General features: G+C 39.5%; 1 protein-coding gene across 14 annotated transcripts in view; it reads left to right on the forward strand.

Annotated features, from left to right (window-relative positions):
- The window catches only part of FNBP1 (formin binding protein 1), a 110,767-nt gene that overhangs the window by 69,699 nt on the left and 26,487 nt on the right, over positions 1–14,581 (forward strand). For 7 of the 14 annotated variants that reach the window (XM_055796740.1, XM_027781807.2, XM_055796671.1 and 4 more), the window contains 4 exons: positions 4,573–4,701; positions 6,298–6,444; positions 12,498–12,695; positions 14,068–14,250. In XM_055796740.1, the coding sequence (XP_055652715.1) occupies positions 4,573–4,701; positions 6,298–6,444; positions 12,498–12,695; positions 14,068–14,250 (657 nt within the window). The remainder of the gene's footprint in view (positions 1–4,572; positions 4,702–6,297; positions 6,445–12,497; positions 12,696–14,067; positions 14,251–14,581) is intronic. The other 7 variants (XM_055796711.1, XM_055796703.1, XM_055796717.1 and 4 more) reach the window with 3 other exon arrangements.

Here is a 14,581-nt window from a genome sequence, read left to right on the forward strand (position 1 = left end):
TTTTCTGACTGATGGTCAAAGGCATAAAATATTAGGATTGATTTCAGATCAGCAGATAAAGCTTTACTAGTGCTGCATGTTTGCAGGGATTATGAAGAACTTTTGTTGTCTGTAATTCTTTTGTCTATCCTGATACGCGGTAGTTACTTAAGTTGCATCATATTGCTGAACTGTAGGATTTTTCAAGCAGGTGATGAGAAGGTTCAGGCTAAATATATCGCCCTAACATGGATTACTTCAGACTAAAAGGGTTGCAGGGTCAACAGATTTCTTATTTTAAAGGGGAAAGAAATACTTCTGTAAGTACTCAGTCATGAAAGACTGTCTCGTCAATGTCCCGTCCTGGCATCTGTCACTTAGCTCAAACCTGCCGTCTCTGGACTGAAACACCTGGAAGTAACTCTTGATGCTGTTGAAAGTTCAGTTTTTGCAATTGGGTAGAAAATCCACAGGAAAAGTTGTTAAAATAATATTGAGACATTTGGGTTTGCTGCCTTGTAGAAGAGATAGAAGCCATAGTGCGTGTTGCCAGTTCATTTGGCTATTGAGATTATTGGTGTTTTTCACATAAGGGGAGTGCTGTTGAGGCCTGATTTATTTTCTTTAAAGCTCTGAAGACAGCTGCAGTTCTACCAATTTTAAATATCAACACTTTGACAGTTATTACTTTATAGTAGCCCTACAGTTAGCTACTGTCTTGCATCCTCCCCCATCAACTAGCAAGGCTGTATAAAGGAAGGAAAAAAGATTGGTTTTAATTATGTTTAATGGCAATTCTGAATTGTTTCTGTGAGAGAGGAGGTCATATGTAATAAGCCTTATCTGCTGCTAGTGTGCTTTTAACTAGTTCAGTATATCAGAGCAACACTTCCTTTGCCTAGAGTTTTCTTTCAGGGTTAGTTATGGAAGACACTCCTCTGGTGTGACTGTGTTTAAATCAGGTTGCCGTGGCAGTGGAAACTGACCTTTACCAATATCGGCATTGCAAGGTTAATGGTGCTGCCTAGTGGGCTGGCCTTCATCCTTGGCAGTGCTTGTCTTAATGAGAAGTGCGTTGGTGTGTGACCTTTGGGTTCTGTTGCTGCCACAGGAGTTCAGAGAGGAACTGCCTTAACAAAAAACAGTCTTTGGAGAGGAAGCAGTACGTATATATGCTGTGCATGTTTATTTGGGGAAAAAGGATGTTACAAAGGTATGTTGGGGGGGAGGAGCGTGCGAAATCTGTGTATCATTTGCAAACGTGTAGAAGAACAGATTTGAAAGCAAACTGCTTTTCTTCGTTTCCACCCAAATCCCGCAAATATACATACCTTTTTCTGTTTTTTCGTGATGCTGAAAGGTGACCTCATTCTCTCTTCCTTTCAAGAGGTGAGGACATTTTATGTTGCATTATGAGTACCTAGCCTTGACATCTCTTACAGCTGAAGAATCTGGTAATGTGTAGAAGATCTGGATCATGGTTTTAAATGTGGTGCTGGAAATGTGAGCTCTTGCTCAGTCATCCCTGGCCAGCAAAAAGAGTACATTGACTGAAAGCTGCATCACAGTATCATCCCCTTGCCTCTGAAGTCATGGTCTGGTTTTACAGAGGCTGATTATTCCAAAGCCTTTCCACCTGAAAATACTGTTTAGAGCAAATATTTTAACATTAACTCTAATAAGGCCCAAAGAAATCTTCTCTGAAACTGTTTGCATGCGTGAGTAGTAAAGGAGCCAAAAATTTATTTTCTATAAAGCTCAACTATAAATTCCTCCTGAAATAGCTCCTGTGATTCTCTGCAGCACCAGGCCACTGCATCCGTTACGCTGAATGTGAAACTTAGTGCCATCAACTAATTTTTATCATTCTGTGCTTCATCAGAGTTAAGGAACTTAAAATATAATCCAGTTTATACAAGAAGTGATAAGTAAGTGACATATTCAAATGAAGTAATAAAAAAATTCTAGACTTCAAAATGTTTTTATTTTAAGATCCAAAAACCTCATTGGAAAAATTTCTAAACTGCTTGAAGCTTGCCAAATGCATTAAATGGCCAGGAGAAACAACACATCACTGGGGCTCTTGTACAAAAATTTTTGGGTTTGGAATGTACCCAGTTTTACTTACTCATCTGCTGCCTCCTCTTACTTGGGACCGGTTAAGATAACTTTGGAAACAGAGTGTCTACTCCTGTATATGTTTAGCTCAGATTTGCTTTGCTTATATCCAGCCAACGAGCTTGCTCATGAAAATGAACTCTGATGGCTTAATGTTTGCTGGATCTGCCTGGAAATGTGTAATAATGGATTTCTTGTTTTTCTGCTTCAACAATTGAGTCAAGGGACAAATTCCTGAGTTGCACTATTTAAAACAAAACCAAAAAAAAATAGAGCTGTATGAGTGGAACTGGGGCTATTGTAGAAGTCAGCTGAAACAATGGTTTGATCTTAGGTAGATGAAGAGAATGGGCCTCACAAATGGATATTGATCTGTAGCAGCTGGGACTTGAGGAATGGGTTGGGAGACAGGCGAATGTTACTCTTACAGCTGTCTGCCTTTCCATGGCTGACTTTGTTTCTCTGGTAAATTTGTGTTTGTAGTAAAGGCTATATTGTTTTCCACTCGTATTTAATGTAGCTATATATAAATGTGTGGATGATAAAGTTTAATAAGCTAGATAGCACTTGGGCAGAAAATTATTGATATGGCTTCTTGGAATTTCATTGCAGCAGGTACATTCTCTGAAGTTATATATGCATCCTTTACAGGATTTAGTGGACAGTTAAAACTTCAGGGGAACAAGCACAGTTGAAAATCTGTCTTTTATTGGACTTGGTTACAGTTGCAGTCTTCTCCATTTGATGCTACTGTTTCACCTCCTGTTTGCACTCAGTGCCCCATATTCACTCATTGCGCTTGAATTATTTTTGTCAAAAGAATGTGAAGGGAATCAAGGACCAACAACTGATTGCTTGCAAAAGAAATAACTGAATTGAGGTGAAATAAATTATTAGGTGAGATTTGCTAGCTGGACAAATGGGAGGGAAGCCTATTTCTTTGAAAATTGAGATTTGAAACCTGGCAGAATTTTCTACCTTCCAGTTATGATTGCTAAAATGTTCCATGATTGGGTATTTCATGGATTTATTGTCAGGAAACTATTGTCTTCTTGGAACAGTTCAAAGAATAACCCTGTTCTGAACTGTTTTTAATGGGAGCACACTTAAAATATGCTAAAACCATTTGTTGTGCTTTCCCTGAAACACCTCAAAGTGCTTTAAGTAGTTTTTAAAGCAGTCTTTCCCTTTTCTTAAAAGAGTTATTCTGAAATTGAGGAGGTGACTGGAACATACCACTTTCTGGACACTCACAAGACTGTTCAAGGCTAGGTCAGCAACGCAGGGTGAGGAAGCTCTGTGAGTGCCTGGAAAATGAGTGCAGACTTAGGATCGTTTAAATTTACAAAGTCAAGTCCTGAGCTCACTCCAGTCGATGGCATAGCTCTCACTGGAGCAAGCACTTGAGCAGCAGAGCTCTGGCTGGGTAAATGTGAAGTAGATGAGAGGGGAGCATTGCTCCCTGTCCTATGCCCACTTGTTGAAGGCGCGTGGGTGTAGGGAGCTGGGTAGGAAGGGAAGAGGAGGAAGAGTTGCTGTATGAAGGCCAGCAGCAAGGAAGGAAAAGGCAACTAAAACAGATGGGATAGGCAGTAAGGGAGTAATACTGGGCAGCAAAACAGATAACAGAAGGCCTCAGGAATTGTAAGGGGAGGAATCTGAAAATATGAAGGAGTCACTCAGGGACAGATTGTTCTAGGGAAAGAAGTGAGGTTAATTGCCCATTGCTCTGATATGCTGGGTAGCAAAGGAAATCATCTATGTGGGTTAAAATAAGAAGGGAGTCATGTCTCCGCTGCTACCTAGGCTCCCCTTTCCTTGTGCACTTCATGCCAGCACTGTTCAGGGAAGTGTAGATAAAGGACGCGGTAGAGAGCACAGGTGGAGGAGGAGTTGAGATGTTTTGTCATGATTTTGTTGACTAAGGCCTGTGAAATGAGACAAAAGCATGTTGGTTTGTTGGTTTTGTGGGGTTGTAGTTGTTCGGTTGTGGTTTGGTTTGGGTGGGTTTTTTTGTCGCTTCCCTTTCCCCAAAAAGTACTGCTAGATGACAGGTCTGTAGTTCATTAGAGCATAGTAGGTGCCATCCAACAGGGCGTACAGTGGAGCAAGAAGAGTGTCCACAAGCATATGAGAAAATGCACATGCCTATTAAGTGGGCTAGTAGAGGGGCAAACTTGTTTTGGTGTTTTACATGCAGTACAAAGAGAGGTTGTTCATGGAATGCAAAATAGTTCATGGAGATAGCATGTTGAAACACAAGAAAATAAGAGGCACAGTGTGTACACTGCAGACTTATGCTTGACATAGATTAAATGTTTCACAAAACGGGAGTAAACCAAAAGCTGAACCGTCCATAGGCCCATATGCTGATGTTCCAGTGCTGCCTACTGGTAAGGATAGTAAGATGAGGAGTAACACAATGCAATTTAATGTGATGATATAAATAATACATTTCTTTTGGTACTTATTTAGGCAAGACAGCAAGCCCAGCTCCGACATCAAATGGCAGAAGACAGCAAAGCAGAATATTCTTCCACTCTACAGAAGTTCAACAGTGAGCAGCATGATCATTACTACACACACATACCAAACATCTTCCAGGTAAGGGCTGCTAGCACTGATCTAGAGTAGCTCATCATCTTATGGTAAGAACAGAGGGGCATATTGCACATTGCCTCAATTCTGTGACCTTGTCTTTCACTTTTTGGTGATTTTTGTCACTGTTAGCAAATTTTATATGGAATCTTCCAGCTGAAGAGATGAAGAGCTTGACAGGATAAATTGTTCCTTTCTCTTAGACTAGATATCTAGTGACCAATAATATATGAGGAAGGTGACATTAAATTGTCATGACAGATTACAATAGTCTTTGGAATCCTCACAGTCTTGCTCTGTTAAACTCTTGTGTCCATGCAGCTGGGGAATGAGAACATTATTTGCATTGTTGGGGCAGGTGTCAGCTGGGCATCATTACATCTGTAAAGCCTCATAGCCCTTTGTAACCTGTCTTCAAATCGGACTTCGCAGATGTTTTAAGTTTAAACCACCAATAATTCTGCAGTAGTGAATGTCAAAGAGTTTAAGCAAGTTTGCTGATTATGTCTTGGGGTGCCTAAAGAAAGACTGTAGGGAAAGAACAAAAAAGCCATCAGGTTTATACTGACTGAAAATCTGTGTTTGCACTTGACTGAATCAAGAGAGATTGTTAATGTAGTAGACCAGAAGTTCCAAATGCCTGTTCCATTGTAATGGGTCATAATCATCAGAAGTGGTACAACCTTTTTAAGGGAGAAAATGCCACATGCTTATCTGATGAGAAATAACTGATACTTATATTTAATGTTAGATCTGGTAAGCACTCTGATTTGTAGGTGAGCATGCTTAAATTACTGCAGATGTATCCTTTTCACTACCAGGGCACCAGTAAGCTCTAGTGCTTTTAGGTGTTGAAATGAGATGTTTTGTAAAGAACTCATGTTGCTTGTGGATCAGTCAAGGCAGTGGGGGTTAAGTTGACAACATTCCATAAGATTCCTGCAGTTTAAGGTGAAACAGGCTGTTCCTGTTTGTGTCCTTTTGTATCCTGTTATAATCTGTCATAATAGTGTTACGCCATATCAAGTTTCCCTCTGTTGTTAATGAAAGGCTTATGGAATAGATGCTGGAGATGGTGGTGCTGAATCCATTGAGCAACAGGGGACGTGTTGAGAAGCCCTGGTGTGAACAATACATGATGTATAGGACTGCCTGTAAACCAAAAATTACCTTCTAGGGAAAAGGAGAAGGGGGAGATATCAAGATTTTTGTTTGCCTGGATTCTGAAGTGGAATGCAAATAAGATCATTCAGAACATGCGCTGAAAATGAAAGAATTTACTATTGTAGAAATTATTTTTAAAAGCCTTAGGAGCCATCCTTACAGAAGTCTAAAGCTGAGGTTTTGACAAATCAGCATTTTTAACATAAAAAGTTAATCTGTTACTACTACTGAGAATTTTTCAATTACTTTTAGAATGATATTTGGATGTTTGAGGGAGCAATATTCCTTAGTGCTTTCATGAAAACAGCTGCCCTAGTTTGTTCTTGAAAATATATTTAAACCATAAATTTTAAAGAAGCTGATGTGTGCTGGGGAGGAAAATGGGTTGAAACTGAAGTTAATCTTGGTATTTGAGCTGAATGAAATGTAATGTTTTAGAAAATACAAGAGATGGAGGAAAGAAGAATCGTGAGGATAGGGGAATCCATGAAAACTTTTGCAGAGGTTGACCGCCAAGTGATCCCTATCATTGGAAAGTGTCTGGATGAAATAACAAAAGCTGCGGAATCAATTGATCACAAGAATGTAAGTGTTGCATTGTTTGGATTGTTGATTGTCATCTTTAGTATTGATCACTTACATACGGAGAACTTAAATCCTGGGCTGTTCAGGCTGCAGCACAAGAGCTTTATAGTCATAGAACTAAACCAAAATATAGCTGCTTGTCCCAAGCTACTTTGTCTGAGGCAGGATGTGCTCAGATTATTTCCCAAATCTACTTAACATGCAGAAATGTCTCTACTTTTTCTTTCTCTCTGTCTCTTTTTCAAATATTCTATCCTTTTACTAGGATCATTACTGTTTTGAAATACTGTAATCGAAGAATAGGCTTCTGCATAGAGTAAGGAAGGTGGTGGACATAATTCCAGATACCTAATAATCACCAATTCTTATTCAGATGGGAGTTCTATGTCTAAGTGTCAGAAAACGGAATGTTGAAGAAATGTCTTCATTCTTATAAAAATAACTACAATGGAAGTGTTGAAAGTGTTTGCTACAAAAATTATTGCAAACAAATGGCAAAATTCCTATCTTTCTTTGCTATTTGAGGTTTGCTAGCAATTTGTAAATAAGCTCTTCCAAATCTTGATTTGTGAACATCGTTGTTGGAGTAAAAACATGTCTTCCTGATAAAAAGGCTGATAAAGGGTTTGATTGAACTTCCTGATGTACAATTACCACAAGGGCAAATGTGTTCTATTTTGTTTTCAGAATGATCTGCTTCCTTTGTAAATTAAGTCTCTGCTTGCTCTTTCAGTCCTTCTCGTGGATCACATTAGTGCTTCAAATACAAGCAGCGTGTGTATTGCTGGCTGTTTGAATTTCCCATACAACTTTTTCATTGAAATATTTTCTGAGCTATTCAATGCCCAGAGTCTGCCATTAATTGGCAGCGTAAGCCTGAGGCTAAAGTTTTTAAAAGAATCCACTACTTTCTGCTCAGCAATTGCTCTCACAGAGAGAAGCGTAAGAAACCAAGGAATCTGAAGATTACTCCTTCAGGGCGAGAGAAGGCAGAGTAGGGTGTTAAAGGAAAAATTTACACAGACGTGGGTACCACTAGGTTTGCTTTAATCACAACTCAGAGTTCTGCCACCACCTCAGTGAATGGCAGAGAACCAAGGGATACAGCACAGCTTATATACACTTATCAAATCATTAGTTAATGTCTAAAGTTTTTTTAAAGTTTCCTTTGGTATTGTCAGTTCTGAAAATCCATCACCTGATTGTCCCAGGTGATTCATCTGTTTGGTTCCAGTCCCTGCCTCAGTTCCAAGCTCCTCCTGGGATCATGATCTTCTTTCTGCCTGCTTTAACTCACACGCTCTTTCAAGCACAGTTAGTCTTTGAACAAGCAATTCCTATTCACATACACCAATTTCTCTAAAAACACCTGTGTTTCTGAGAGCACCTGTGTCCACAAATTGATCATCTGTTGTTTCTCTGTTCTGCCACCGATTAACTGGACTGGGTGTTAAACCAGCCTTGGATTAGGGCTACGCTAGGGACAAGGCCTGGTTCTGCCACTTAGCTGCTTCAGCACATTAAATTTCTTAGTTAAAAATACATTTTCTTTAACAGGGGCACAGATTCCCATGTTAGAACAACATACCCTTCTTGAGGTACAGCTTTTGGTGCTGTGTGGTGAAATTGTGTTGGGGAGATTCATATCTAAGCCTATGCTTGAAGCTTCAAGTGAGGTCTTAGCAAAACACACCCAAGACTTAAGTTAGGTGTTTGAATCACCATGAATTTTATATTGAAGTTAGTTTCTCTCACACACAGGTAGATTAGATTAATGGCTCATGTGCACCGGTATGACATTAGAAAATGGTGGCTTTGAGCTTTTGTAACTGAGGGATCTCCTATAAACACCATGCTAAAAAACAGTGTATTTAACCAGATTTGTCACATCTGAATAATTACTAAGAATTTAGCATATTCTGTCTGGAAAAAAGTTTTGTCCATAAAGAGTTCTTTTTCCTGGAATACCATCAAGGATTTTTTCTTCATCTCTGGAACAGTAGTTTCTAACTTTCTTGAGTCTAATAAAAGTGATAAGCTTGTTCTACCCTGCCATGCAGGTCCTGTCACTTTGTAAGGATGACCATAGGTACACACACTAGCAATTTAAAAGCTGTATTTTCTCTATTTCCAGAAAATGTCCTGCTTTTGCCACTAATGCTGAGTGTTACAGCAGACCTTTTCTGTCTCAGCCCTTAATGTTCTAAGTAGTACGTTTGAACTCTTAGGCTGCCATCAGGAGAGTGTCTCCTTTTCCTCGAAAGATTCAAATTGAAGGTTGTCTCCCTTTACTAATGTTTTTCAGGTTTGAAAGACTTTCAGTAGGGATGTCAACTAGATCTTTGTTGTAGTCGACCTTGAAAATGAGGTCAAGATTCCAGGGAAGTTGAATGCAAGGACAGCTGGTGATAATATAACTAGTGCAATGGTGAACAAAACCAAGAGCCTGCTGAGGAGGAAAAGCTTTGTGTGAAACTCTAGGCCCACACAGGCATGTGTTTCCCAGCTGGGAGGAGATTTCCAGGATCTGGTCATCATAAACAAAACTACAGTGTCACCAAAGTTGAAATACATAAGGTCAGACACTATGACACTGACAAAAGGCAGTGATGCATTTGGAGTTTTTATTTAGTTCTTGGTATCCTTTGGATTTATTTTCACTTTTTTCTACCCAGCTATCACATACAGAGTTACTGAAGAAGGGGAGGGGTTAAGTGAAAGCTCTGCTCTTTGTACAGTAACTTCAGTTCAGAAACCAGAGCTTTAAATGGAACAACTACAACTGATACAGAAATATTGATCAGAGGGGAGGTGGGGTGACGTAGGTGGTGTGGTTAGGGAAAACACCAATTCTAGTAATTTACCTTGTATACCAAACTGTGTCAACTCTAGCTGAAAGGATGTAAGAACCTGCAATTTCTGCAGCTTCTTTTGCTGTCAGTAGAATAGTGCTAGCTGATGCTAAGACATTACAGTTTAACATGAAGAAACAAAATAAAAGCAGTACAACTTTGCACTTCAGGTAGGTATCTTGGAGCTTTTTGATAATCAGTTTTCAGCTTTGGGTAGGTTTGTTAGGAACATTGGTCTATGAAGGTGGGGTTCCTATTGTTTCTGAACCTCTATGGTTTCTTGCATCAGAATTGTATAGTACAGTAGTAAAGAAGGAGTCTTTCTATAGAGACTTTGAAACTATGGAAGTGTGGGGTACTAACAGGCTTCCTTTCTGTGGCCAGCTCTGTGTTCCTTCCCTCTGTGGATGTTAGCAGGATTCTGGAAGATAGCTTTTCTTCCAGGGCCCCTATTTCATTGGATAGTCTTAAGAACCAGAACGACATATGGGACAGATGATACTTCCTGTATTCTGTGCAGCTTAAATATTACAAAGTTCTGCCTCAGGCCCACTTGCAAAATGTCCAGTCTTTCAGGTTTAGTTACTACATTTGAAACTGTGTAAATAAGATTGCTTTATGCCCTCACTGAAGTGTATACAATTCCTGCTAATAGCTATAGGAATTGTCTGGATTCAGCTGGGAATACTGGTTAGTCCTGCGTTTCTAGTGCAATTATAAATTTGCTTATTTTTCATGTCCTTTTTCTAAGAACTCGGACAACACAGAGCTTATGTTGCAAGGGTAAGCTGTAGTGACTGCTAGGTGAACCTATACAGAACTTGCTTCAGAAGACTGTAGCAGCAGATAAAATTAATTTATTATGGACTTTGGAGTTCCTGTTATGACATTATCTCTGTGATATATGGAGCATGCTAGTTATTTTTAGCTCTGTTGTAGTGGAAGGAGTTTTGACTAAATGGAAGGAACACTAAAATTAAGAGGAAAAAATGAAAAGCTCCATGCATAGGATAAAATACTAATAGAGTATTTAATATAACCCTGTGTATGGTTTATAGCAGGGGTCCTCAGACTTTTTAACCACAGGGCCAGCGTGGATGAAGTGGCAGGCAGTCATCTGCAGCTGCTTGGTTTCCCCGCCCCCCAACCCCCGGCGGGGGGGTCTGTAAATACGGGGGGCCGGATTGAGGACCCTGGGGGGCCGTATCCTGCCCGCGGGCCATAGTTTGAGGACCCCTGGTTTATAGTCTCTGCTCTCTTCCCTCTTCATCTTTCGTAACTATTACTAAAAATATTTTAAAATATTTACATCTCAGAAAGTTTTATTGTCAACTAGGACAAGAAAATGGGACATGTTGGTCTACGTCCCTAAAAGCTGTGTAGGAATTTCGCAGTGCACCCTGATAGGTTGAGGATCCTGAATCCTAGCTTTCTTCGCAATCCCTTGAAGACTTTTGCAAAGCTTTTCCTATATCTTTGGTTTACTCTGTTGAGGCTGGCCTTTGGATATGTTTATATCCCAATAGATTTATCATGAATAGTGTTTTACATATGGACAGAAGCAGAATCTTTGAAATGCCTTCAAAGCAACAAGTTCGAAGGCTAGTGAGGTATTTGTGTGCTGTGGCACAGTTTCTCTAATGATCTTAGAAGAAAACAGTCAGAACAGTATGAAATAAAAAGCTCTCTTCACAAGAAGTCAAGTAGAAGAAGTGCGTTAAAATATTTTTTTGAGTTCATTAGATTTAAATGTAATTGGCAAGCTGAGGTATGAATTTGAGCTTATGTATAATTAATTGTTTGTAGACCTGACTAGGAAAAATGCTACATATTGTTCTTGCTTTTATTTATTTTTCCTTTTCCCTCTGTCAAAAAAAAAGAGGGGGGATGAAGAGAGCGAAACCATTGTACGCAATATACAGCCAGTGTGTGGCTGATTTGCATCTAGCACTCCTAGTAGTGCCACAAGGGAATGTGGCTTCAATGACAGTGTGAGGAGTTCCCAGCTACTGCCTGCACCAAGGTGTTGGGCTACTTGCATGACCTTGGACTGCTCAGTTAAGTAAAGCTCGTAAGATAAGCTTCTGCGATTTACTGTAGCAGAGTTCACAAGCACCAACGTGTCAGCTTGTGGCAGTATGATCACTTGAGCTCCTTTATATAGGAGTATGTATTGGGATTTTTCCACTTGTTTGCTTATAGCTGCATGCCCAGCCATTCTATACCTTAGATCTTCGTTATGAGTCACTTAAGTTATCTGTTCAGTTACTGAAGTGTGATTGCTTTTCTAGTCAGTAAAGTTAAAAATAATGAGCTCTTACTCATTTTTACCAATAGACATGAAAGAGCCTTTAAAAGATATTTAAAAGATGGCTATTTTTATTTTTTTTTTTGTGTTGGAGATGAAACAAAGAGAAGTGAAACATTGCTAGGCTGTGGTCAGATTCAGGGGTGGTACAGCTCAGTGGCAAATTGGAGTGAGGACACCTGAGTTTAGTCTTCCTAAGCACCATCTTTAGTTAACTACAATGACCTATGCTTTAATGATAGTTACGTATTTTTTATTTTCCTAAATAGGCCGTAGTCCTCTGCTTTTTGTCTGTTGGTGTTTTGAGTAATGACTGCACTCAGTGATACCTTTGCAGAATGAACTGGAGTTTCTTAACAGGAATAATGGACTGTTTGAGACTAAAGCTCACCTGCTTTATTTCCATAGATTGATTGTTTATTTAGAAATTATTAGGAAATGGATTGAAGCCATTTATGCTCCCAGTTGTAATACATTCTGACTGACATAGGTTGCAAACTTTTCTTATGTGTGAAGTGGTGTGTTCTGAACTGCATTTATGGCTTCAATATCTGGTAGTATTTAACTTTACACAATGGAGTGCTTTGTTACAGTAGGACACGATGCTGTGCCTAGGTGTTTGGGTTGGTTGGTTTGTTTTTTTCTTAAAGCACATCATGGTAGCAGAAATAGGTCCAAGAAAAGTGCTCTGATCTTGGAGCAGGAGGTGGAAAGACTTGTATTGGTCCTGAGGTCTGGAAGGCTGTTCGTTCCCAGAAATAAGAGTGGTCACTGTAAGAGTTGATTCCCACACAGACAAACTTTCTTGTCCTTGTACTGTTTTTCTATGCCACCAACTTGATGGCAGCCCTCACCTGAGGTGTTTACTTTTTACTGGATCTGTCCCATCCCAGGATTCGCAGCTGGTAATAGAAGCCTTTAAATCAGGATTTGAGCCTCCAGGAGATATCGACTTTGAGGATTTCACACAGCCAATGAAGCGGACTGTCTCAGAATCCAGCCTTTCTAACTCCAGAGGGGATGGGAAGTCTGAGCTGAAATTTGGTGGCAAATCCAAGGGCAAGTTATGGCCATTCATCAAGAAAAATAAGGTACTGACTTGCAAACTTGAGCTTGGTGCTAGTATGTGCATAGTCAATAACTTTTCTTGTCTAGTAATCCTGGCAGTTACAATTTTTAAAAAATAATTTTAGATTTAGAAAGTTAATAATAGATGTCTTAATATGGTGTCTTGTTGCAGTCTTTGGTTGCGTAAGTTTCTTTATATCTTTAATTTTTTTTCTTGTATAATTTCTTTAATTATGTTGCCGTTTTTATATTAATTTAACTTTAGTTGTCACGTCTCTGCCATGGTCCATTTCTGCTCCTAACTCAGAGAAGGAATTGTATACCACTTACTTAGTGCCATGTGTGCGAACTAACATTGTTACTTCTGGGAAGCTTTAATGTGGCATTACTGTTTTGACTCTCCTAGAACTCTCCATAGCTTTTCATTTGCATTAGTTTTTCAGCCTGTGCACTGGGTTCAGAATTCGGGTGGCTGGCAACAAGGAATTGCTGTGGTTCGTTCTTAAGCACAACTAATGGAGCATAACTAACTGAGCAGTTGACTTTTTAAAAGACTATATTAACTTATGTATCCATTAAACCTTTTTCATTTCACTGTCATGTTTTACACCATAATGCATGGCAGTATTTATCTGGGGTTACTAGAATGTGTCAGGGTGACTGGACTGAATCGGTTTTTGCTAACACTGATGGAAGCGCAGAGAAGCTTCGTTGTTTTGATCTCACCCTTGCTCTGACCCTTACCAAGCCACTTCTCCTAATTAGTGTCAAAAAAACTACCTCTTCAAAATGGGTCAATCCTGTTGTGCTAGTATAAGAGAGAACTCAGCTCTCTGGTGCTTACATCAGTGTAGCCAGAAACAAAACCCAGGACTAATTCCTGAGCAAATTTATAGAATAATTTGTAAAAGTGAAAGTGTGATGCTCATTACTAAGGTATGATTTGAAAGCAGGAAGGAATGTGGTTTGTTGTTTTCCAGATAATAGAAACGCTACTGGGCACTAAGGTACCTTCCTTATCTGATCCATTTAAATTCAGGTATTTGAAAGCTGTATCCATATGCATTATTCAGAGCTGTCCACAGGGCAGAACAGGGCAATTTATGGGGATAGCACTGCATGGAAGAGTCTGCATGAGCTTCCTGTCAAAATACTTTTGTGTTACTCTTCTGTTGCTTCACTTACTAAAACTTCCATTTATTACACTCTTCATTTAACACAACTCTTAAATACCCCTTTCTCTCCTCTTTTGAACCATAGCTTTTAATATTTAATTGTTTAATTGGGTTTTTTTTCTCTGGATTTCAAATATTGGTTTTGATGCTTATTTTTGTTTTGTGTTTTATCTTTTTATTTTGGTTTTTATTCTGTCACTTCTCCATCTCTTATACGTAGCTTATGTCCCTTTTAACATCCCCTCATCAGCCCCCTCCTCCTCCCCCTGCCTCTGCCTCACCCTCTGCTGTTCCCAACGGCCCCCAGTCTCCCAAGCAGCAAAAGGAACCCCTCTCCCATCGCTTCAACGAGTTCATGACCTCCAAACCCAAAATCCACTGCTTCAGGAGCCTAAAGCGCGGGGTAAGTTCTCCTCTGGATACCTCTCTCTCTCTTTCTTTCTCTTTTCTTTCTTTCTTGCGCTTTTATTGCACGTTCTGTTACGTAAAAACTTGTTTTGTTTTTGTGAATGAATCCATTGTGTTTTATCATAACATGCAGACAAATCCAAGGAATCCCAACCTATAAAGCCATTTGTAGTCAAAAACCCAACAATGAAACCACAAAAGTTGCTGATGGAAGTTACCCATTTTGGGGGAGGAGGGATTGTCCAAAGTATGGAAGGAGAGGCTGAAATTAAGTAATACAGAGAAGTAATTAATTTAGTAGCCCTCTGTATGTCTGTGGCAGAGCA

Source organism: Falco peregrinus, chromosome 1, assembly GCF_023634155.1.
Source record: "Falco peregrinus isolate bFalPer1 chromosome 1, bFalPer1.pri, whole genome shotgun sequence".
In the NCBI taxonomy this organism is placed as follows: domain Eukaryota; kingdom Metazoa; phylum Chordata; class Aves; order Falconiformes; family Falconidae; genus Falco; species Falco peregrinus.